Below are 23153 nucleotides of genomic sequence, written 5' to 3'. Positions count from 1 at the left end.
GTGTCATTCTATGGTTTTAATTTGAAGAGTAATGCGGTAACGTCAGTGGATGTTATGGGGTTATGTGCAGTAGGGTTGCACATTTTAGTATCGGACATAAAGTGTACATAAAATACATAAATGTATATATACTATATAGCCTACATAGCATACACATACAGTGGTGTGAAGTGGGGTTTTTTTTGCACACTTAGTCACAGTTAAATGTTTCAGATCATGAAACAAATGTAATTATTATTCATGGACAACACAACTAAAAACAAAATCCATTTTTTTTAACTTTATTTTTTAAAAGATATAAAATAATTGAAATAAAAACAAAAATACAAACATGTCACATAACTTTGTCCGTCATATGAATTGTTTTTATAATGTTATCCAATGCCTAAAAGTTGCCTTTCTATTTGTAATAATCAACCTCAGTGACCCCGGGTTATGTTCTGGTCACATGCAAGTGTATGCAAATGATACAATGACGTCATCCCGTGAGTTCGAGGGGCTTCTATGATAGCCAATAGCCTCTTTTCTTATTGAAAAGCTGGCAGCAGTGGTAGGCGAAGAAGAGTGCAAGATGGCGGCACACGATCGAGTTGTACGTCTCCTAACGCTGCTCCAGAATGCGGCGTAAGTAGCTTATCTAATGTGACCTTTCCGTCACGTCATTGATCTGCGTGGTTATATTATTGTATAGGCATTTATATATGCATAAATACATTATTATAGTACATGTGTACCTCAATACGTGAGAGTATCGTACCAAAGTTATTTTGAGTTCATGAATACCAAAAGTTTTTTCTGTTCATTTTTGTGTGATCAGTTTACAATGTGAACTATTGGACACCTTTACTAGATACTTTAAAGTTTATGAGATACTGAATTTTGGGATTTTATTAGCTGGAAACAATAACCAGAAGAATTATTAAGAAATATATTCTTGACATATTTCACAATTTCACTTTGTGTGTATGAAAAATAAATACATTAAAAAAATTGCAATTTATTGAGATGTGTTACTAGTGCAACAAGATGTAACATTTTAAATGTGTCCGATGTGCTTTGCTTTAACTGAAATCATTTGTGACACCCCCCCCCCCCCAAATTACTATGATTTGCTGGTTCGAAATTTTAATTAAAATTTAGAATTCAGAATTGAGAACCAGATCAAAACAAAAACTGTACTTCAATTCAGTTCAACGTGTCGTAAACAATAATTACACATAATTAAGATTTCTGTTCATATATCAAATTGTATTTCAACCAAACTATGTACATTGCATTCATTATTTCCACAGTTCATGTCCACATCCACTTTGCTATTAAACATTACGAAAATAAACGCAGCTGCAGAAGTCAAGGCAACATTTTCCAATTTATTATAAAATAATAACAATAAGACTTAAGTGTAAAAAAGGAAATTTTCATAATGGAGTTCATTGTGTGTGTGTGTGTGTGTGTGTGTGTGTGTGTGCGTGTGTGTGTGTACAGGTGCAGGTGTCCTGCTCACTCCCACACATTCCATCAAGGTAAACATGCACGCCTTGCTCAATCGATAACTCATTGACAGCCATTGATAGACATCAGCACATTGATCACTTCGGTCTCCTTCTACAGCTGTGACCTGCAACACCCGAAAAACAGACTACGCCTTCGAGGTAGCAGACGCCATTTGAGCTAGATGGTGAACAAAGTAATTGTCACAGTGACTGGATACTGTATGTTTGTGTTTCAGATGGCCAGTTCCAACATCCGCTATGGATACGGAGTCAGCAGGGAAATCGGCATGGTAACCACAACATCTCCATCAGCAGAGTCTCCAAAGTTTGTATAACTGCAGTTTTTGTGCAGGATTTGCAGAACCTCGGAGCTCGAAATGTATGTGTGATGACCGACAAGAACCTGTCCCGCCTCCCACCAGTCAAGGCGGTCCTTGAGTCTCTCATTAAGAACGGCGTTGAATACAAAATCTATGACGGCGTGCGTGTGGAGCCGACTGACAGCAGGTGAGGGACACCACCGCTGCTTTCCTGCTCTCTGATTGGCCATTACTATGTGGTGCATTTGCATTCTAGTTTTAAAGACGCCATCTCGTTTGCCAAGAATGAGGCATTCGACGTGTTTGTGGCGGTGGGTGGCGGCTCTGTGATTGACACGTGCAAGGCGGCCAATCTGTACTCATGCCACCCTGACGCAGACTTTCTGGACTTTGTCAACGCTCCCATCGGCAAAGGGAAACCCATCACAGGTGCTTTGAAGCCTCTCATTGCAGGTAAGTGTTACATTGTGGTGGTTTCTATGGCGACCGGTGGGACGCTGTCAATCTTTGGTTTCTTTTGCCCCTCAGTTCCTACGACAGCCGGCACTGGCAGCGAGACCACGGGTGTGGCCATCTTTGACTACGAGCCTCTGAGGGCTAAAACTGGTAAAGTGCACATAAAGCCTCAGCTACCTGCAAGTCTCTGATTGGCTGACTGTCCTCAGGTATCGCTAGCAGAGCCATCAGACCCACTCTGGGGGTAGTGGATCCCAAACACACACTGAGCATGCCCAGTAGAGTTGCAGCCAACAGCGGCTTTGATGTGCTCTGGTCAGTGACTGTTCGTGAAGAAGGGTTTTGTATTCACGATGACCATTTTAACACATTTACCGTGTGCTTGTCGCAGTCACGCACTGGAGTCGTACACCGCCCTGCCATATAACCAACGTGCCCCTTGTCCTTCCAACCCCATCAACCGCCCTGCCTACCAGGGCAGCAATCCCATCAGTGACGTGTGGTCACGCCATGCCCTCAACGTGGTCGCCAAGTACATGAAACGGTAAAACATCTGCTCTTGTGGAGTTGTGGAGTTCCTCTTTCTGTGTATGATGTTTGGTTGTTGTGTGTGTGGCGGCAGTGCGGTACGGGATCCTGAAGATCTGGAAGCACGTTCCAGCATGCACCTGGCAAGCGTGTTTGCTGGCATCGGATTCGGAAACGCTGGCGTCCATCTTTGGTGAGGAATTCTTGTGTGTCTGGGGATGAGCTGACGTCTGAAACGAAACCTGTTTTTTCCGTAGTCATGGGATGTCATATCCCATCGCTGGGAATGTGAAGACCCACAAAGCCAAGGGATACAGTGTTGAGCACCCTCTTGTGGTGAGTCTGGCGCCACCATGACCGCTAGATTGCATCAAGGAATGAAGTCGATCAAAGCAGCTGTCACTAATGGAGACTTTTGTTTGCACGTGCGTGCACATCCTCAGCCTCACGGCCTCTCTGTGGTTCTGACGGCACCGGCTGTCTTCACCTTCACAGCTCCAATGTGTCCTGAACGTCACCTGGAAGCTGCACACATTCTTGGTACTGTCATGACCACGTCTGTGTGGTGCATTCAAGTGTAGACATTCAGAAAATGATGTATTGCGTTCAGGCACAGACATCAGACAGGTGAAGAGGGCAGACGCCGGTGCCGTGCTGGCTGACACACTGCGCAACTTCCTCTTTGAGCTACAGGTGGAGGATGGCCTGGCCGCTGTGGGCTACGAGAAAGATGACATCCCAGCGCTGGTCCAAGGAACCATCCCCCAGGTTCTTGTACTTGGTTCGCTTTGGTTTAAAATCAGAAAGTCCAACTTGATGACAGTCGTTATGTATGCGCTTTCAGGAGCGAGTGACCAGACTTTCTCCTCGAGAGCACAGTGAGGACGACTTGACCAGTCTCTTTGAGGCCTCCATGAAGCTTTACTGACATACTACTCCTGGAGTAGCTCTACTGGCTGCTACAGATTAGCACTCAATAGAGACCAAAAGACAAAATGTGATTTAGCATCAACAGTGCATGCTGTTACTATGCAAATGAGCTACCAACAACAAATACAAATGTTCTTTAATTAGCAAATATTCATACATAACAAACAGCATCAAATGTTTTATGTGCACTTTAAAACAGACACCAAGAAATACGTTTAAAATGATCAAAGATAGCCCTCAGTTTACAATGTAGTTCATGTTATTAAATGATATGCTGACTTATATTCCAGAATTGTAATTTTCCTCCAGATTATCATTAAAAGATATTTCTTTGGAGTAAATTAAAATATTCACCTCCAAGTTAAAAGTATACAAGTTAAGATGATCACTTCCAATCAAGAAATTACTACTTACTACTACCAATCAATAAATGTTGACTACTTGCAATCAATAAATGTTTAACAGTTTAAAGTGAAGACATTCCTGCTAAAGAAATCAATAAAAGAAATCTATAAAACCTTTTCAGTTTGCAAAAATGTAAAAATTCAAGTCTTGACTTGCTAAAACTGAGCTCCAGCTGACAAATTCAAGAAATAAAAGGAGGAAAACTTCACGACGACTCGCTGGCTCCTCCCACTGTGTTTTTCTGCCAATAAAAGAACAAACAAATCATTGGTGTAAGTGAACAAAAAATTCTAACCTTGCATCAAAGACGATGGACACTGCAGAGCTTTGCTAATATTTTCCCTCCCTCAAAGCCCGAAAACAGGAGTATCAAACTTGTTTTTCATTAAAGGGGACCTATTATGCTTTTCCCACTTTCCTGACCTTTGAATGTAGTTAGAATGTTGTATTTTCGTGTTAAACGATGCCAAAGTTTCAAATAATGAGGTTTGCGCATTTTGGAAGTGAGCCTTGAAAGAAGTTTGGGATGGCTCAAAACACTCTGTGGCGTGGTAACACTGAGGGGCGGACTTCTTCATATTGTTCAAAGTGAGGAAGCACTCTGTGCTGTGGGTGGAATAAATTAAAACAGACCGTTTTAGCAGGAAGCACAAATCCAAGGAAATACAATTGGAATAGGTGCAGATTCTGCAAAATCTAAAGTTTTCTGTGTGGGTTTTTGTGTGTAGCTGCTCTATAGGAGACCACAACTCAACACAAATGGTCAAAAAATTAGCATTGTAGGTCCACTTTAGGCCGTACGAGTGTGAAGATCGGGAAGACCTGGGTTCAATTCTCTGCTTGGATGTTTGCATGTTCTCCCCATTAATTTATTTCAACCATGCATACAGTTTACATGAATGATTCATGTTACAATTAACAATTCCCCACGAAGGGGTAGAAAGCAGCAGAGCTTTTTCAATCCATCCAATCCGTCGTCCATGTTCTATACCGCCTATCACAGGCATGCTGTAACCTATCGCAGCTGTCTTTGGGCAAGAGGAGGGGTCTCCAGCCAATCACAGGGCACATATAGACAAACAACCATTCACACTCACATTCATACCTATAGATGATTTGGAGTCGCCAAATAGCCTTACATGCATGTTTTTGGAAAGCTGGAGTACCTGGAGAAAATGATGCCCGAGTGGGGAATCGAACCAGGTTCCCCCAGCTGTGTGGCCTGAGCTTGGGGGTAAAATGGCACTTGATGAAAAAAGTTGCCGACCCCTGTTATAGGGGCTATATTTTTATAATTAAAAAATAATAACGGCGAGAGCTTATCAATAATCCACAGTCAATATTAATATCACAATAGTTCAATATATAGCTATTTTGTCACATTTCTAATTGGGAGTGGTGCCGGCTCCCAGCCTGCAGTAAGATTAAGATATGCCTTTATTCGTCCCTCAGTGGGGAAATTTGTAAACCAAGTACTTGGTTTGTAAAAAAATGCTGTAGTTATGTGTTCAGAGTTAATATAATGTACGTAGTTTATTATTTTTCATAATGGCGGTTACCCTATTTGTTTACTTACGTGTTATATGTTGTGCTGTCATTTTTCTTTTAGCACTGGGTTGTTGGTGGTGTTCGGTCTTATAACCCCATTGTCCAATTTCTCTTTATGACAACAGCACTGTAGGTCCCATGTTTGCATTTGCTTGACCGGGCCCCCAAAATGAGTTTTTGGCATTCACCTCAAAAGGGTTGCTTATGTTTTGAAGGTTTTCTTCAGCATTGTCGAGGGGCTGAAGGCACCACCAAACTTCTTGTCCCACCATTGGGAAGCAGCCTGGCTCGCCGTCGTCTAGAACCCAACCGAGACACCGATGAACCGGCTGCACACCGCTCAGCGGACTGTCCCCATGCACCTGGACCACACAGTGATGTGTTGATTATCTGCTGTACCGCCACGTGTGTGCCATAGCAGGTCAAAGGACCCACAAGGGAGACTACACTGACACATCACTGTTGGTCCCTTTCACCTCGTCCTGATGACCGCTGTCTGTCTTCGGCGCCATCTTGGGAGCTGACGTCAACAACAATCTCATCTCCGTGGTCCTGAACACATCACGAGAGGTCAACTCCTCAGTGGGGGTGGAGCTGACAGGCCCCATCCTCTTGTCCTCCACGCCCCCTCGACTGAAGAACTGACGCCACATCCATCCATCAATCCATCAAGCTGTAAATCACTGTGGAGCTGTGTGTGACTGGTGTTTACCTCTGACCGTGACAGCATGGCGCCTCTGTCCTTGTGCTCGCCGCTGTGGGCAGGGCTGCAGTCAGTCAACATGGTGAACACCTCACTGCTCATCAGCTGATCCTTGACAAGATGATGCTGCGTCACTTGTTAAACACATATTGTGTGTGTTGGACGGTTGGGGGGGGGGGGGGCGGGAGGGTGTCTGTAGAATTTTGTCTGTAGAATGTGTCAGCTGCCAATAAAAAGCAGGTCACAAATGGCCCCTGGGCGGCATGTTGGGCACCACTCTTGCTACATGTCCAGCATTAACAAACAAGGCGCTCCTGCAGTGTCTATCGGCACTGTATGTTGTGAAGTCTTAAATCAAGGATATCGTGGATCAACTTGGAACTCGTGTGACGCTTGTGTGGAATGTGGCGCATTCTTTACCTCTGAGCGTGACAGCATGGCGGCTCTCTCCTTGTGCTCGCCGCTGTGGGCGGGGCTCCAGTCAGTCAACATCGTGAGAAGCTCACTGCTCATCAGCTGATCCTTCACAACAGTACATGTACAGTACATTTTAAAGGGGGGCTATTATGTTTTTTCCACTTTTTCTGATCCATAAATGTTGTATTAATCTCTGAAACAATGCCAAAGTTTCAGATAATGAGGTTTGCGCATTTGAAAGTCACGTGCCTTGAAATAAGTTTGGGATGGCTCTGAATGTTCGGTTTCGGAGTTTTTTCTCACACCTTGCGCCAAGTCACAGGCTCTCCATCCAGCCGGTGACTTACTTGTATGGGCATGCCCGGGCACAAGCTGTGTCACTTCACAATCCGTCCAACTTCACAATAATCATACTTCATATTGTGGGGTTATTTGATTAATGACTATATTCAAAAGAGTTTGTTAGCATACAAATGATGCTATCATCTGATGACATCCACATTGAGCTATGTAAAATCTTAGGCAATGCATGTAGCAATAAAACACAAAATGCAGGTGTATTTCAATGTAAACAACATATCTTCCTAAACAACAAATGCTTTTGTGTATCTTTTCAGTGGTGAAAAAAATCATCAAAATAATTTATGTTGTATTGCTGGCATAAAATACTGATGGCGTAGTTCCATGCCTAACATGTAACTGCCGAAAAATAGGCGGTAGGTGGGACCAATTACAGCGGAGTGGGCGTGCCTGGACGAGGTTTCATATGTGGAATAAATTAAATCCATGCAAATACAGCTGGAATAGGTGCAGATTCTGGAAAATCTAGAAAGCTTTCCGTGCAGGTTATTGTGTGTAGCTGCACGAAAGGAGTCCACAACTCAACACAAAAGGGCAAAAATGAGCACAATACGTCACAAGTTGTTGCACGGAACAAGTTAAATGTTAGAAATGCTACAGTACCACCAGCAAGCATGTTACAAATAGTGGTTTAAAAATACAGGCTGTATTAAAAATGCTATATTTTATGCAATTACTAGTTCCAACTGCATAAAAGTTGTACTTTTTCCTGATATTCACATACATGTCCGAGGGCGTACACATACACACAGAAGCAGTCTCAGAGAGGATTTGCAGTCATGTTGTTACAATAGGCTAGACTGTGCATTCGGTTATAATAGTTTGTTAAATCGCTATCATTAGCTGACAACCAACAAAACAGATTCATGTGTGTGTTGCACAGGTTGTACTTTATGTACTCAAAGCAAGAAGAGGACATTCTGAGAGCACTGTCAAAGGAAGACAGTGGGATCTAATACTCAGATTAGGCTGATTCAGCAATTGGCTGCATAGTCATAGTCCCTTGAAATTTGATAAAAATATTAAATGTGGGAGAGTGGAGATGCACAGACCTTTGTGGTGGTGGCGGTAGCTGTGCTGGAGGCAGGGCCACTGGAGGAGGAGCTTGAGGAAGAGCTGGAGGTCATGTCGAGGAGGTTGCTGGAGTCAGGGTGACGCAGACAGAGTCGCCCGCTCTCTTTCTGCATCTTCCTCTTCAGGGTGGAGTTCCAACGGTTTTTGATGGCGTTGTCGGGCCTGAGAGGATACCGGCATGCCAGTTGGGATGAGCGAGGTGCAGGCGGGGGCGGGGCAAAGCACGTACCTGCCGGGCAGCAATTTGGAGATGTTGGCCCAGCGATTTCCCAGCAGCCTTTGGGCCTGGCAGATTATGCGGTCCTCCTCAGGGGTCCACCTGCTCTTGTTCACCATTGGGTTGAGATGGTTGAGCCAGCGTTCCCGACACTGCTTCCCGTTCCTGCTGCGCATGTGCTTGGCAATGAGCGACCAGTGCTTCATGCCAAACTTGCGCACCAACTCCACCACCTGCGACACGCCACCGAGTCACTCCGCGTCACGGCCGACTAACAGGCTACGGACAACGGCGGGACTCACCCTCTCATCCTCCTCCAGGGTCCATGGACCTTTGACCAATTCTGGACTCTTGTCCCGCTGCCAGTCCCCATCTGACCTTTCACCCTGCGGGCACAAAAACATTTTAACAGCTTAATCAATATGATTATTAGTTATGCTTCATATTTGATCATTGTTACCTCATGTTTGAGCCATGCTGTCTTATCTACTGTCACTCTGGACAATCGTCCATGCACGTCTTTCACTTGTGCACAGCTACAACATCGCTTGGTGCTAAGACAACACAACGAGCGTGACACAGATTGATGACATCACAGGATGTGACACATTTGTGTGTGTGTGTGTGTGTGTGTATGTGTGTGGTCTGACCAGGATCTGTGGCTTCTCGCACTCATCATTTGAGAGGTGAAATTGGTCAGTGGCGCTAGTGGTGCTAAAACACAAATGGTATAACAATGACATCATGTCACCAAAGATAAAAGAATAATTAAACTAAGAAAACAACTGCTCACATATTTACATCCTTACAGTAGGATGTACTAGTATTTTGTCCTTTAAGAGGACTACAATGTAGGCTGTACTTGTCAGTTTAAAATTAATGTTGTCCTTTTAAGAGGACAAGAATGTATCTGATCCAATAAAACACCATCAGCTTCCAATGAAAAAGTGGCATCTAATTTCTATTGAAGTGATTAGTGATATAATTCAACATTTTAAAATTGTCTGACGTTTGGACAAAGACCTGACTCACCTGTAAAGTCCAACAGGTTTTGGCTATGCTAGCAGTTAGCACGACGTTGTTAGCACGAACTGATGTCCGTTTAACGGATGCCTTCAACCTCCGCAGGTTGAAAGAGCAACTCCCTGATTGGTCAGCCAAGTGAGTAACGTCAACCTTTCGACGGAACGTTGGCTCTGTGACGAAACTTCTGAAAAGCTTTGATGTTTTCCATTTTCAAACGAAACTGGGTAGCTGCATGTCGAATGCTATCATGATTACTGCTTCTCTTGATGTGTAATTAATTGTCCGTATCACGAGTGTAATTAATAGTTCATATCATGAGTGTAATTATTCATAGTCTCGTCTGTTTCGTCTTTGTTAAATCTCCTTTAGCGACACGTTGTGATCAATATCCAAAATCGCTTCACAAAAACAATCATTCTAGTCTATGATTTATGATATCTATATCATTCATATTGACAGCTGTTTCTAGTAGGCTATACCATAATCCAGCTATTAAGTGCTATTAATTGTCACTGCTTGAGATCAGCATCTAAAATGTAATATTTCTATTTTTGCACTTAATGACTATGCAGGGCTGCACGGTGGACAAGTGGTTAGTGAGCAGACCTCACAGTTAGGGGACCTGAGTTCAATTACGGCCATCTCTTGTGTGGAGTTTGCGTGTTCTCCCTGTGCATGCGTGTTTTTTCTCCGGGTACTCCGGTTTCCTCCCACATTCCAAAAACATGTTAGGTTAATTGGTGACTCCAAATTGTCCATGTGAGTGTGAATGGTTGTTTGTCTATATGTGCCCCATGATTGGCCGGCACCAGTCCAGGGTGCACCCCGCCTCTCGCTCCAGCTCGTGAGGATAAGTGGTAGAAAATGAATGAATATTCTTTGTTTTCCAACTTAACCAATTGAAGATGTGGGATAAGTGTAAATAGAAGCGGGATACCAACTTGATCAAGCAAGTCAGGATTTTCCACTCTTGTCATGAGCATGTTCACGTAAAGGGGGCGGGGTTATCAATGGACGGCCAATCACAAACAGGAACAATGTCACGGTAGACATACAACGTACCCGGTCATTAGCATAATGCAAATGTGCAATATTTCCATCACTGCCTCTGTTACTACCTCAATCATATTTATTTATTTAACAACCCATTACAATACACTCATATGTGACTTTACTCATCTGTATACACCAGTCATTATTTGCACTATGACCCATTTATCAATGCACTGAAATTAATACATCTGCTCCTGCATATGCTCCAGACTTAATACTCAAACTCATCCAGGATAAAAAGATAAATCCTGTTTTCGTCGTAAAGGCCTGTGTTGTAAAGGAAAGCTGTTCTGGCAATACAAATGTACACAAAAAAATCAAACAGTTATGGTTGTCTAAACTGCCAGAAGACGTTTTTTAAGAGATGTTATAGTTACGTACAACACTCACCGTGCTTTAATGTAATTAAACAGGTAATATTGTAATTGCCGAATAAAACCTCCGATTTCCACGTGCATTTGAAATGTACACATGTCTGTTGACTTTTTCAGTGACGTTCCCGGGCACAGAGCGTGCGCGTGCTCTGGGCGGGACGTAACGTAGCCAAATATGTACGTGATGACGTCAGACTCCATGTTTGAGTCGCGGCTCGTTTTAGCTAGTGGCTAGCTAGTGGCTAAAGCGACACAAACGTGAGTGAGAGCAGTGGAGTTTATGTGTTTATTGGGAGGGAAGCTCGGGTGATTCAACTGCTCATGTCTGCAAGCTAGCCTACGAGTAAACTGTGCTGTGGAGACGTTTGGTGAGTTGCTCAACTCGAACTACTTGGAAGCTGCATTTGTGTCACCGGGCCTCATTAGCATTGGCGCTAGCTATCAGGACAAAACGTGCAAAACAAGGCTCATTGTGTATGACTGCAAAGAGATAGTATGCACCCGCTCCGCTTGTTTGACTGTTTTTGTCACCAGCAGCACTATTTTACTCGCTGTTAGTTTGGTATCAAAGTTTGTCGCTCATGCTAACACGGCTTGCTAGCTAGGTAATGAGGCGCGCTGTGACCAGAATGAATGTCGACGACCTGTTGTATACAAACAACCATGTCATCACTTGTATTTACAGTGTTTGAAAGGTCGCTGCTACAGCAAAACATTAACACTATTTAAGCATTGTCAAATAATTTCCATACAGCTTATCCCGTTTGGGCTTTCAGGGGGTGTGTTTTGACAAGGTGTGTTCATGTTGACCACATCCAGTTAGTTTGGAAGTGTTCATCTTTCAATCCAGTAACGTTGCTTTCAGTCACATGTGGCACAACACATCTCCCTCCTGCAGATCGAGCCGGTCAACATGGCGACGGACGTCAGCTCACCGCAGCGGTTTTTCCACATGCCGCGCTTCCAGCATCAGGCGCCACGGCAGGTGTTCTACAAGCGACCCGACTTTGCTCAACAGCAAGCCATGCAGCAGCTCACATTCGATGGAAAACGCATGAGGAAGGCCGTCAACCGCAAAACCATCGATTACAACCCTTCTGTCATCAGATACCTGCAGGTACCTACATGCTTGTATGTCTTCAAACTCCACTACTGCTTCCGAAGACCAACACAGTATGGTCCTGGATGCCTATGCACCACCCATTTTGCCCAGATTTCAAAACTGTAGGAAATAATAGAAATAATCTGTTCCAGGGTCAAACTCTGGCAATCAAAATTTTATTTTAACTGATCTGTACAGACAGTGAGTCACATTTATCATCATAATGTTACCGGCACCAACGTAAACAGTAGTTACAACACAGGAAAAACAATAGCTATTGGGGCCTTATTTTGGTGCTAAATTATAGTTACTAGGGAAAAGGCTGAAAGAAACAAACTTTGTGCGATTTGTTACTGAAATGAGAGAAAGACAAGGTTGATTTAGCGCACTTTCAACTTTCCTGACAGTGTTACGCTTGACGCTCGTTTATTCACCTGTACAGCCAATGGTGAGCATCCGGCTAAAATATTCAGGACCAAATGATACAGCCTCAGCTACCTGCATTAAGTGCCTGAATGTGATATTTTTAGGGAGCATAGCGTACTACTAGGTTGATAAGGTGCCGAAAGCTCTTTAAGGTACAGTGTTGGGGGCGGCCATGTAGTGTTTTGTACTGTATGTGAGGAGGGGGATTTTAAACCCAACTGTCAGTGTTATACAAAGCCAGTGCAGTGAAGCAAGTACAGGGAAATATAATATAATAATAATAATAATACATACTGCTTACACACACTGCTTAATACTTACAGTGCTTTTCAAAAACTCAGATGCTTTACATGGTAAAAGCAATCAAATGCATGTATGTGTACAAAATTGCAAAATAACAGAATGTGAGACCCAAAAGCAGAGTTCAGAGCAAACAGTGAAAACAACACATACATTTAAGAGATTGCAATGTGATGGAATATCTAAAAATGTATGTTTTAAAGAGTTATCTGTTAAAAGCAGTGCGGAATAAGAGTGTTTTTAAGTTAGTCTTGAAAGTGGCAAGGTCAGCGGTGTCACGGATGTGTGGTGGAAATGACTTCCAAAGGGAGGGGGCGGCAACAGAAAAGGCTCTGTCCCCATAGGTTCTCTTGTTGCAACTTACAATATGTCTTTCCACAGCTTTTTGTGTTGTCAATGTTTCAATCTGTCTTTAAATGACAATTGCTATAGTTCCTGTGGTTCTCAGAGGCACGGAAAAAAATGGTGGTTTACTTTTAAATACAAACGTTCTGGTATGTAGTGAATTATTTTTAATTGTGGGATTACATGTCTAAGACATCTAAATTGTTGTGTATGGATATTGTATTCTTATTTTACAAAATAAAGTAGGATTAAGGAATTTTTACTTTTTACGTTATCTACCATTATGTTATTGTGTACTTATCACTAACGAAATACACACCTATAATTCTTTGTCAATTTTGATTTTTATTGTGATTTTAAAAAATCATTTTGGTTATAAAATACTATTTGATAGGCGTCATGTCACACACTGAAAGTGTATTCTTTTAAATTGTATTCCTATACTTGGAAACGATGTAATCAATTCATTTTCTGTGTCTTTCATTTGTCTTCTTGTGACTGTAAACAGCTCCCCTCCCTCTTACTTATTTGCTTGTGACTTATGTTGTAAAGAGCAGTTCCATCACACGCCACAGAGACTGGTGCAAGGTTGCTTCGATGATAGCTCCATCAAAGTGTATTTTTAGTGCATGTAAACATACTGACTGTTTCAAACGTACCTATTTTGCAACAGTATCAGATAATATGTAAAAGATACCCACGTCACATCATCTTTTTGTCCCTGTCAATCCTTTTGTACCGGTTTGTCAAGTAGTCACCATATGCCACCTCTGTTTGCCACAGAATCGTCAGTGGCAACGAGATCATCGCGACCTACGAGCCATCCAGCCTGATGCTGGATGCTACAATGATGTGAGTGAAATTTTTGTGAAGATTTGGGCGAGGTTGGGGATGGGTGGTTTGTTTAGGGGGAGAGGGGTCACCTTTGCTGTGTACTTCTTGTAGTGTCACTATGTTAATTTGTGTGTCCTGATTACAGCCATAAATAAGTCCAAATGATGCATACAGTTATCTGTTATCTCCCACAGTTGGTTCCTCCCATTGGAATGATGAACAACCCAATGAACGCCGTCACTACAAAGTTTGTGCGCACGTCCACCAACAAAGTCAAATGTCCCGTCTTTGTCATCCGGGTGAGTTGTTTTGACATTTTCACATTCTATTTGAAATCAGTTCAACTTATTGTGTGTGCGTGTCCAGTGGACTCCTGAGGGGCGCCGCCTAGTCACTGGAGCATCCAGCGGCGAGTTTACGTTGTGGAATGGACTGACGTTCAACTTTGAGACCATTTTACAGGTGAACACGCGTGTCTTATTGGGATACATGAAAGTTGAACATGTGTTGGATATAAATAAGTGGTGTGATGCTCTTTAAATGCTGTAGCCACGTCCATGTGGCGGCGTGGTAACGTGTGTCCTCTGCCCTCCCCCTCATGCCGCAGGCCCATGACAGTCCGGTGCGTGCCATGACGTGGTCCCACAACGACATGTGGATGCTGACAGCGGACCATGGTGGCTATGTGAAGTACTGGCAGTCCAACATGAACAACGTGAAGATGTTCCAGGCTCACAAGGAGGCCGTTAGAGAAGCCAGGTTTATACCCAATCTCAACTTTTCTGTAGTTTTGTCTACTCTCTACATACTGGCCACCCTGCAGTACCAGGCTTCGGCCTTGCAGGGGCGCTGGTTGCTTGATGACAGATGTACGTGTGTGCTGTTGCAACACTGCACTGATGTTTCTTTGATTTGTGTCCTAATAAAGTCATCTAGAATGAATTAAAGTGCTTTGGCCAGGCCCTGTGGCTGCATGATGACTTGCAATAAACCAATAAAGGCCCAGGCTTTCACTCAACCAATAAATTTCCACAAAGGATCAATAAAGGTGGAGAAGAAAGATAAGCGGCACTATTGGGTGTTAAATAAAATTTTGAATGGTGACTCTTTAAAAGCACGGGAGACTTCCAGTTTGAAGCCCGGAGCCTACATTTGCCATCATGCACACCAGTTAGATTGCCACCTAGCTTTGAGTGTATATCACAGCCAGCAGAGTAAACTAGCTCTTCTTCAACACAGTGACCGTTCTTAGCATGTTATGTAATCAAACGTAGAGATGTGTTCTCACAAAAGTAGCATCCTGGTTTAGCACTAGCCCCACCCGCTGTCATGTGACTGGAAGTTAAATATGGAATTCTCTTACTTGTCTCAAACTGAACTTTGTGACACTTTTTGTTCTTAGTAAATTCGGTTTATCGCTGATATTACATTGCAAGTTGTGTGATCCCCACCTATGACTGCAAAGACGAAAATGTTAGTGCTGAGATGTGGTCGTTGCTTGTGATCAATTCAAAGGACTTTTCATAATTTTCACTTGAAAAAACAAACACCCAAAGCAAGCTGTAGTAATGTTTTCATATGACCGTTACACAACAGTGTTTTCATTTAATTCCACTGTGAATAATATCTGAATGTTAATAACTTTATAAGCACTTTGTGTCTTTCTGATAATCCCAACAAGGATGGGCCTTGTTGGAGCTTTTGATTGGAAAAAAACACAGATTTTTCACTTAATGATGCAGTGCTTTTCTTAAGGGAGAAAATACAAAAATAGTTGCAGTAGAAATTAACAATGTGTGAATATGAGGTGATTTATAATTAGCGTCCAGCAGGGGGTGCTAGTTATCGTGCAAGTCAAACTTTAGTCAAGTCAATCGTTTTGTTTGTTGATTATGCAGTTTTACTTCACCTGTAATTTTTCAAACAATTGCAAATCCCTCTGACTAAACAAGATATTTGACTTTGAGCTGAGTTTAAAGAAAAAATCCAATGTCCTAGAGTTGTGGACACTTTTTGTCACTGTTCCCACTGGTCTCCAAGAACCTTCTGTGATGTGACTGGAATGCCAGGGTGGAGGACATTGTCATTCGTCGGGTTGACTTGTGACTTCCTGTCTGTCCTTTCCAGTTTCTCACCCACTGATAGTAAATTTGCCACATGCTCTGATGATGGTACCGTACGGATTTGGGACTTCCAGCGCTGCCATGAGGAGCGCATCCTTCGAGGTAAGACCGTTCAGTAGCCACACCCCATTTGACCTTTTTAAGTGTTTTCACTTTTGTGCTAAAGAGTGAACTAACTTTGTGTCGCACAGTAAATAAAAATAAGTTTCTACTATTTGTCTACATGGATGCATTAACTGATTGTGTGTGTGTGTGTGTAGGTCATGGTGCTGATGTGAAGTGTGTGGATTGGCACCCCACTAAAGGCCTGGTGGTGTCTGGCAGCAAAGACAGTCAGCAGCCAATCAAATTCTGGGATCCAAAGTCTGGACAGAGTCTGGCAACACTGTGAGTCTAAACATTCTATGCAGGAGATTGTCATGGACATCTACATGTCATCAGTGAGTGGCTGACATTTCACCCTTCCATCTTCTCAGACATGCCCACAAGAACACGGTGATGGAGGTTAAGTGGAACACAAACGGAAACTGGCTGTTGACCGCCTCACGTGACCACCTTTGTAAACTGTTTGACATCAGAAACCTGAAGGAGGAGCTGCAGGTGTTTCGAGGGCACAAGAAGGAAGCCACAGGTGAAAAGTACTTCTTGTCTGCAGTTTCAACGCCACAACCCGTGACAACACAACAACATTACATATATGACACCGTGTCCTGACGTTCCTATTCCTCAGCTGTGGCATGGCATCCCATCCATGAAGGCCTCTTTGCCAGTGGCGGTTCTGATGGTTCATTGCTCTTCTGGCACACAGGGTAAGAATAACACAAGAGCGTTGAATGATGCTTTTATTGTGAAAGTTTGAGCATGTGTGCAAATGTTGGGTGTTGCCAGAGTGGAGAAGGAGGTGGGAGGCATGGAGATGGCTCACGAGGGAATGATCTGGAGTCTGGCCTGGCACCCGTTGGGTCACATCCTGTGCTCTGGCTCCAATGACCACACCAGGTAACACTGCGTGTGTAACATGTCTACAACACGCTGACTACACATACAATATAGTTGGACAATAACAATTACTCCATGTTTGTGTTTAACAGTAAATTCTGGACAAGGAATCGTCCCGGTGACAAGATGAGGGACCGTTATAACCTAAACCTGCTACCTGGCATGTCAGAAGATGGTGTGGAGTACGGTGAGTCATGACCACTGACATGGCAGGCATTACCTGTACTATTAAATTGTTCATTAACCTAACACAGCTAAACTCTTGATGAATATTATTAGCATGCTAGTACTGTATATGTTTTTATACAGTTAGCCGCTGTGGCGAGCTGTATATGCTTGTTATACAGTTGGCCACTGTGGCTAATTGTGTAATGTCTAACTGCTTGTTAACCATTAGCATCAGGGCTAAATGGTAGGAAATGGTTCATGTAAATACACACAACCTGTGTGTATATGTACTTTGTATGCATGTATATATATTTATGTGCGTGCATTTCATAAACATGTCTGTGACGACAGATGACTTGGAGCCAAACAGTGTGGCCGCCATCCCTGGAATGGGCATCCCTGAACAGCTGAAGGCCGCCATGGAGCAGGAACAGAGCCGTAAGTCCAGTTCCTGTTTGTAGACCAGGTGACATCCATCTTGCATGGCACCTTTTCAAATGTAAAAGGGACTTTTTAACATAGAAGTACTATTACAACTTCTCTTTTATTTATCACTGTTGTTTTAGAAAGTGATTGTGGAATTTGTGTGGTGTGCAGATAAAGAGGCATCTTCAGAGGAGATGTCCATCCCAGGATTGGACTGGGGCATGGATGAGGTCATGGGCAAGGACAACAAGAAGGTTCCCCAGAAGAAAGTCCCCTACGCCAAACCCATCCCAGCTCAATTCCAACAGGTGAGCACTCACTCATCATTCAACAAAGCACATCTGTCAGGATTTCTGAAGTGAGTCCACCTCACACTCCACTGCAGGCCTGGGCTGAGAATAAAGTTCCCATGATGCCCCCTGCTGGAGATGGGCCCAAAGAGCGCAACGTGGAGCAGAAATTGGATATGAAGAAGAAAACTCAGGCAGAGATTGAGCAGGAAATGGCAGCTCTCCAGTACACAAACCCCCTGCTGTTGGAGGTGAGTGCATGTTGGTGGGAGGGGGGGTCCAAGGGGCATCAGTGTGGTCACATGCTGATTGGCTGCTGTTCTTGTTTGTTGGAGTAGCAACTGAAGATGGACCGCATGATGAATACAGAGGGCAACATGCAGGGCAAAGGCCCTGGTGGCTCATTCCCTGGTCAACAGAACTTCTCTCGTCCCCAGCAGATGTCCAACAATATGGGGCCTCCCATGGGCCCTGGAGGCATGCAGTCGTCTTTCATGCCCCCTGGTCAGATGGGGACACCTTCTGGGCCCCCTCAGGGCATGATGGGACCTATGGATATGCAGAGACATCCTGCACCCTCCAGGAACTTGGGCCCCCAAGGACCTCACGGCATGGGTCCTGGACCCAGAGGAATGCAAGGTCCCCATGGTGGGATGATGGGGCCCCCCTCTAGAGGAATGGGTCCTCGAGACATGCAGGGGGCTCCGCCTCAGGGGGGTATGATGCCACCTCAGGGGGGAATGATGGGGCCCCCATCCAGGACACATGGCAACATGCAAAACAACTATGGGATGGGAAACATGCAGGGTCCCCCAGGAGGGATGCACGGGCCTCCAGGGAACATGCAGGGACCCCCATACATGCAGCACCAGGTAAGTCAACGTGTCATTACACATTATATATGTAACTTGGTTTCTCCTGACTCGTGGTTTGCTGTGGTCCTCGCAGGGTCAGACACATGGGAGGGGCCAACAGGGCCCCAACAACAAAGGTAAGTCTGATTCCAGAGTCAAAGATGCATCAAAGGAAGAACATGGTCATGCCGTCTGTTTTTAACCTGGCAGACCCTCGGGGGCCATCACCAAACCACCACATGGGGCATCCGGACCGCCAAGGTGCTGGGGGGCCCGACCAGGGCCATTACTGGGGGGAAAAGCACCAGGGCCGACACGGGCCGCAGGACTTTGATGTGGGCCAAGACTTCCATGGCCGAGGAGAAGAGGGATGGAGACATGGACCCGCCTACCAGGGAGGTGGGGGGCATCGGGTTGGTGGTGGTCATCGAGGAGGCGGTGGAGGGAACTGGGGCGCTGATGATAGGCCTCCTCGAGACTCAGGGGAGTTCCGAGGACGACGAGATGACAGGTGAGCTTGACTTCTTGCTTCATTGACTGGAGATAGAAGTACTCAATGACACTTGCTTTAGGTTCAGAGGTGGCCCAGGTCGACCTGGAGGTCGAGGTTATCCCGATGAGTATGGAGGCCCGGAGGAGGGCTTCGACAATCCTGAAGATGTGAGAAGCTGGGACACAGGAGGTCGGGGCAGGCCACGAGGTGGAGGGCCCCTCAGGGGAGGAGGTACACCCCCACTTATTTCAGTCACACAACTTGGCCACGCCCACACAGGACCCTCCATGTCAACGAAATGTGTTTAATGCCCCCAGGTCATGACGGCTACCGTGATGGACCCCAGATGCATGATGGGACATCCCCTGTGGGCCGTGAACGATCTATGTCCCTTCAGGGGATGGACATGGCGTCTCTGCCTCCCCGAAAAAGACCGTGGCAGGACGGCCCAGGGACTGCAGACCCGCGCGAGAGAGACTCCCCGGCTTCTGACGCAGGTGACTTGTGTACGTTTACACGTCATATAGAATGTTGCTTGACTGATAAATACATGCACAGCTGAAAATAATGTCTTTTTAATTCCATTAGAAATCAATCATCAATAATAATGACAATCATCAATAACGACCATTGATAAGGATAACCATCGATCAATCATATCAAGGTGTTGACTTGGGCTCTGCTTTGTCCCCCTGACAGGGCGACCTCTTCAGAGGGATGATAGCAGTTACGGTCCACCGGGGAGGGGCGGACGGGGTGGCTGGGCTCCAGCACTCAGGAGAGGAGCCCCCCCACCCAGAGGCGTGATGAGGAGCGGTGGCCGAGGTCGGTAGTCACGGACTTCCCCCACCCCTCATGGTCCAATGAAAGGACTCTTATGTGACTGTCAATGTGCTGCTGTGAAATCAGCTGACTGAAGGCAAGTCATGTGACACTGATCATGTGACTGGTCAAACTTATCTTCAGCTAACAGTCAGTCTCCTCTTTCCATGTTGCTTTTTGTAAGAAATGTTTTCATGACGTAATAAACATTCACACTTCAGGAAGCACAAATGTCGACCATAAAAAGTCCGATATCCACTGCTGGTTGTGCACAAATCAAGTCTCTGGGACGCTGTGACGTCATATCGGTATCGTTTTGCCACTCACGGTCCTTTTGATGGCGGACGCCGCCATGCCTCCCACGAAGCGAATCCCGGCGCTACCTCCGGGCATCAGCGACACCACGTAGTAAACAATGGCGGTGACCTGCGCGGCGGCTCCGAGCGCGGTCAGCACGGTGCTGTGGAGGCTCAGCGCGGCGTACAAAGTCCCTCCGAGGGCGCACAGGTAGACGGCGGCCCCGGGTGAAGTAGGCACGCTGGCGGCCAGTTTGCTGGGTCCGCGGAGGATCGCGGCGGCCGCGATGGCGAAGAGCGAACCGAGCGACCAGAGCAGCGCGAATTTGCGCGCGTAGAGCAGCAGCAAAGGCGCGTAGAGCATCGACAGACCGAAACACAGCGCTGACAACGCCGCGCACATCCCGAAGATCACTAGCCGCTGGCGTCGGCTCACGCCGGGCAGGCAGGGATCCGGCTCGGCAGACCACGGCCAACTGCCACTGGAGCTCTGTGTCGCAGCGGTGCCACCGCGGTTTCCGGACCACGGACTGGACCACCGGCCGAACCAACTCCCAGGTACCGGCTCCGGGTCGCCTAGCTCCACCGTGGTACTAGAGCGAGATTGGGAGATTGTTTTGGCGGTACCACCGCCCTTAGACTGGGCCAGATAGTCCTGCAGCTGCCGGTTCAACTCTGCCATGATGCGTCTATACAAACAGGGAAGCTAACTTGCTAACGTCTTCCGCTCAACAACTTCTTCGTGAAATCTTTTACAATTTGAAAGGAATTGTGTTTGGTGGCCTCCAGCGGACGGAAGAAACATAACAGCTCTGTTAAATTTCAGCTGGTAAAAACTCAAGACGTCATGTTGCTTTCAGTACGTGTGGTCAACAATGTTCACGTCTCATACGCGGTCCAGCTGAGGCGCGACTTCATGATTAACAAATCATAAACTGAAAACATTACAAGCGTCCAGGATTTACGAAGGAATTCTTTTCCCACATAGCATATCCGTCAACTGTCCCATTTTCACCCGGGAATTATATTTTTCCATATTTGTTGTTGACGTGCATGCAACAGCGATGTAAGTGGAGCTTAAGTAGAACTGGAACTTAAATACGTACATGTTGGCAGACCTGCACTAACATTGAAAATACTCCCATACTCTGAGGCTCATTATATTTGACGACAATAGAATGCTGTTCCCAATGATGGCCACTAGATGGCACTATTAATGCTTTTTGTGACAAGCTTTTTCTTATTGTTAGAATAAAGAACTTTTTAGTTGCAGTTGATTGATGCCTCAGTGTTCTTATTCCTCCAGCAAATATTGTAATATCAGAAGACTAATGACTGAGTACTGTCCGATAAAAAAAAAAAAAAATGTTTTTAACTGATATTTCACTAAGCAAGTTGACTGGTACCAATGGAGTTAGCATAATGCATTTGGCTCTATTGAGTGGCTGCACGGTGGACGAGTGGTTAGCACGCAGGCCTCACAGCTAGGATACCTGAGTTCAATTCCACCCTCGGCCATCTCTGTGTGGAGTTTGCATGTTCTCCCCGTACATGCGTGGGTTTTCTCTATGGACTCCGTTGTCCTCCCACATTCCAAAAACAAGCTAGGTTAATTGGCGACTAGTCCAGGGTGTACCCCGCCTCTCGCCTGAAGACAGCTGTGATAGGCTCCAGCACCCCTGCGACCCTCGTGAGGATAAGTGGTAGAAAATTAATGAATCTATCAAGTGATTAATTACCAGTAGCCCAAAGGAATAATGCAGTATTAACTATATTAACAAATTAAAAAAATGCAAGGGAGTCAAAGGTCATGCGAAACTAGCTCACGCTCATATCAGTAAAGACAAGCAGGACAGCCTTGGGAGTATGTACTGTTTGTGCAGAAAGGGGCATTGCATCAGCAGAGATGCCAGTTTATCACCTTGTTTGCGTAACACAAGCTTTGTCAAGGAATGATGAAGAGTTATCTTTGGAGACACTGGCACCAATCAGTCTGGCAAAACAACTATTTCAGCACAACGAAGGGATCGATCGGGAGCAAACTCTCTTTCACTTCATCGGGACCTGAGGAGGACATGGAAAGAGATTTGGCCATCCGGTGCTCCTATTCTGTCTGATTTGTTCTGTTTGATATATTTTTAATACGTTTTGTAAATCTAATAGCAATTTGTGAGTCTAACCCGGAGACATTGCAGGGAAGCTAAGGGTCTTTCTTAGGACAAAATGCATATTTGAGCCATCAGGGCGGCTGCTGTTGAAATAAATGCACACATATGTATGTATTAGTCTATCTGTGTTAGTGATAAAACATACCAGACAATACATGAAACATCTTCCATCCATTCATTTTCTATGCCACTTATCCTCATTAGACATCATGTCAATGTCAAATCAGCCAACTAGATGAAAATCTGAACTGTGAATAAATGTTCCACGTTCCATTTCTAGATTCAAACCACAATTCCCATGTGCTAAGTGCTAACTTATTACCCACGATACCAATTAGCTTAACTGCACTTTTGCACTACACAGAGAGTTGAGTCAACATGCCATGACTGAGATCCAGTGGGGGGAAAAAAGGTTCTCTTCTCATTTTGTGTGGAAGTGGTAATTTTTGGCTTGATTGTACTTCTTTCCAGCTTTGTTTGAAAAAGGTTTAGATTAGATTAAGTAAACTGGAGAGGCTAGCTAGCTCAGTAGCTTGCTAGCAGTGGCTGTCTCTTATGGGGTGGTACTTCTTGTCTTATTTCTGCAGCACAGAACTCACATTC

General features: G+C 44.9%; 4 protein-coding genes across 13 annotated transcripts; 2 read left to right on the top strand and 2 right to left on the bottom strand.

The window, feature by feature from the left end:
* Positions 1-532: 532 nt before the first annotated feature.
* On the top strand, positions 533-4521 carry adhfe1 (alcohol dehydrogenase iron containing 1). Its single transcript, XM_058068911.1, has 14 exons — positions 533-624; positions 1486-1523; positions 1612-1652; positions 1730-1783; positions 1846-2000; positions 2070-2266; positions 2342-2419; positions 2479-2584; positions 2661-2813; positions 2892-2990; positions 3055-3133; positions 3241-3337; positions 3408-3565; positions 3642-4521. The coding sequence occupies exons 1-14, from the start codon at positions 572-574 to the stop codon at positions 3723-3725; spliced, it is 1392 nt and encodes a 463-aa protein (XP_057924894.1). The 5' UTR covers positions 533-571; the 3' UTR covers positions 3726-4521.
* LOC131126414 (myb-related protein B-like) lies at positions 3847-9683 on the bottom strand. Of its 8 annotated transcripts, none has more exons than XM_058068912.1 (11): positions 9484-9666; positions 9102-9165; positions 8912-9005; positions 8754-8837; positions 8464-8684; positions 8213-8396; positions 6804-6905; positions 6393-6509; positions 6157-6321; positions 5869-6042; positions 3847-4373 (listed from the first exon to the last, which is right to left on the bottom strand). In XM_058068912.1, the coding sequence occupies exons 2-11, from the start codon at positions 9128-9130 to the stop codon at positions 4338-4340; spliced, it is 1206 nt and encodes a 401-aa protein (XP_057924895.1). In that variant the 5' UTR covers positions 9131-9165; positions 9484-9666; the 3' UTR covers positions 3847-4337. The 8 variants fall into 8 exon arrangements, with proteins under 8 accessions (XP_057924895.1, XP_057924899.1, XP_057924897.1 ...); XM_058068916.1 differs by having other exon boundaries at positions 6393-6488; positions 9484-9662; XM_058068914.1 differs by having other exon boundaries at positions 6393-6494; positions 9484-9650.
* Positions 9684-11057: 1374 nt separating this feature from the next.
* wdr33 (WD repeat domain 33) lies at positions 11058-20322 on the top strand. 3 transcript variants are annotated; one of them, XM_058068778.1, is made up of 21 exons: positions 11058-11272; positions 11803-12021; positions 13861-13929; positions 14106-14210; positions 14278-14373; positions 14519-14670; positions 16039-16136; positions 16295-16421; positions 16511-16665; positions 16765-16843; positions 16923-17033; positions 17126-17220; positions 17553-17639; positions 17799-17935; positions 18013-18168; positions 18256-18789; positions 18866-18908; positions 18982-19282; positions 19350-19495; positions 19582-19770; positions 19964-20322. In XM_058068778.1, the coding sequence occupies exons 2-21, from the start codon at positions 11818-11820 to the stop codon at positions 20095-20097; spliced, it is 3018 nt and encodes a 1005-aa protein (XP_057924761.1). In that variant the 5' UTR covers positions 11058-11272; positions 11803-11817; the 3' UTR covers positions 20098-20322. The 3 variants fall into 3 exon arrangements, with proteins under 3 accessions (XP_057924761.1, XP_057924762.1, XP_057924760.1); XM_058068779.1 differs by having other exon boundaries at positions 19344-19495; positions 19582-19761; positions 19964-20321; XM_058068777.1 differs by having other exon boundaries at positions 19344-19495; positions 19964-20321.
* Positions 19814-21303, bottom strand: sft2d3 (SFT2 domain containing 3). The gene has a single exon (XM_058068780.1). The coding sequence runs from the start codon at positions 21062-21064 to the stop codon at positions 20387-20389; it is 678 nt and encodes a 225-aa protein (XP_057924763.1). The 5' UTR covers positions 21065-21303; the 3' UTR covers positions 19814-20386.
* Between the last annotated feature and the right edge of the window lie 1850 nt (positions 21304-23153).

This window comes from Doryrhamphus excisus, chromosome 3, assembly GCF_030265055.1.
Source record: "Doryrhamphus excisus isolate RoL2022-K1 chromosome 3, RoL_Dexc_1.0, whole genome shotgun sequence".
Taxonomy (NCBI): Eukaryota; Metazoa; Chordata; class Actinopteri; order Syngnathiformes; family Syngnathidae; genus Doryrhamphus; species Doryrhamphus excisus.
This window is presented reverse-complemented; position numbering and strand designations above follow the sequence as displayed.

Excerpts from the sequence above, each read along its gene's own strand:
- sft2d3 (XM_058068780.1), bottom strand. The coding sequence starts at position 21,064 with ATGGCAGAGTTGAACCGGCAGCTGCAGGACTATCTGGCCCAGTCTAAG.
- adhfe1 (XM_058068911.1), top strand. The coding sequence starts at position 572 with ATGGCGGCACACGATCGAGTTGTACGTCTCCTAACGCTGCTCCAGAAT. Across the intron at positions 3,338-3,407 it reads GGAAGCTGCACACATTCTTG|GCACAGACATCAGACAGGTG; the intron begins GTACTGTCATGA and ends TATTGCGTTCAG. Across the intron at positions 3,566-3,641 it reads TCCAAGGAACCATCCCCCAG|GAGCGAGTGACCAGACTTTC; the intron begins GTTCTTGTACTT and ends ATGCGCTTTCAG.
- LOC131126414 (XM_058068912.1), bottom strand. The coding sequence starts at position 9,130 with ATGATGAGTGCGAGAAGCCACAGATCCTG. Across the intron at positions 8,685-8,753 it reads CCCTGGAGGAGGATGAGAGG|GTGGTGGAGTTGGTGCGCAA; the intron begins GTGAGTCCCGCC and ends GGCGTGTCGCAG. Across the intron at positions 6,322-6,392 it reads CCATGCTGTCACGGTCAGAG|TTCTTCAGTCGAGGGGGCGT; the intron begins GTAAACACCAGT and ends ATGTGGCGTCAG.
- wdr33 (XM_058068777.1), top strand. The coding sequence starts at position 11,818 with ATGGCGACGGACGTCAGCTCACCGCAGCGGTTTTTCCACATGCCGCGC. Across the intron at positions 16,137-16,294 it reads TGAGGAGCGCATCCTTCGAG|GTCATGGTGCTGATGTGAAG; the intron begins GTAAGACCGTTC and ends GTGTGTGTGTAG. Across the intron at positions 17,640-17,798 it reads CATGGAGCAGGAACAGAGCC|ATAAAGAGGCATCTTCAGAG; the intron begins GTAAGTCCAGTT and ends TGTGGTGTGCAG.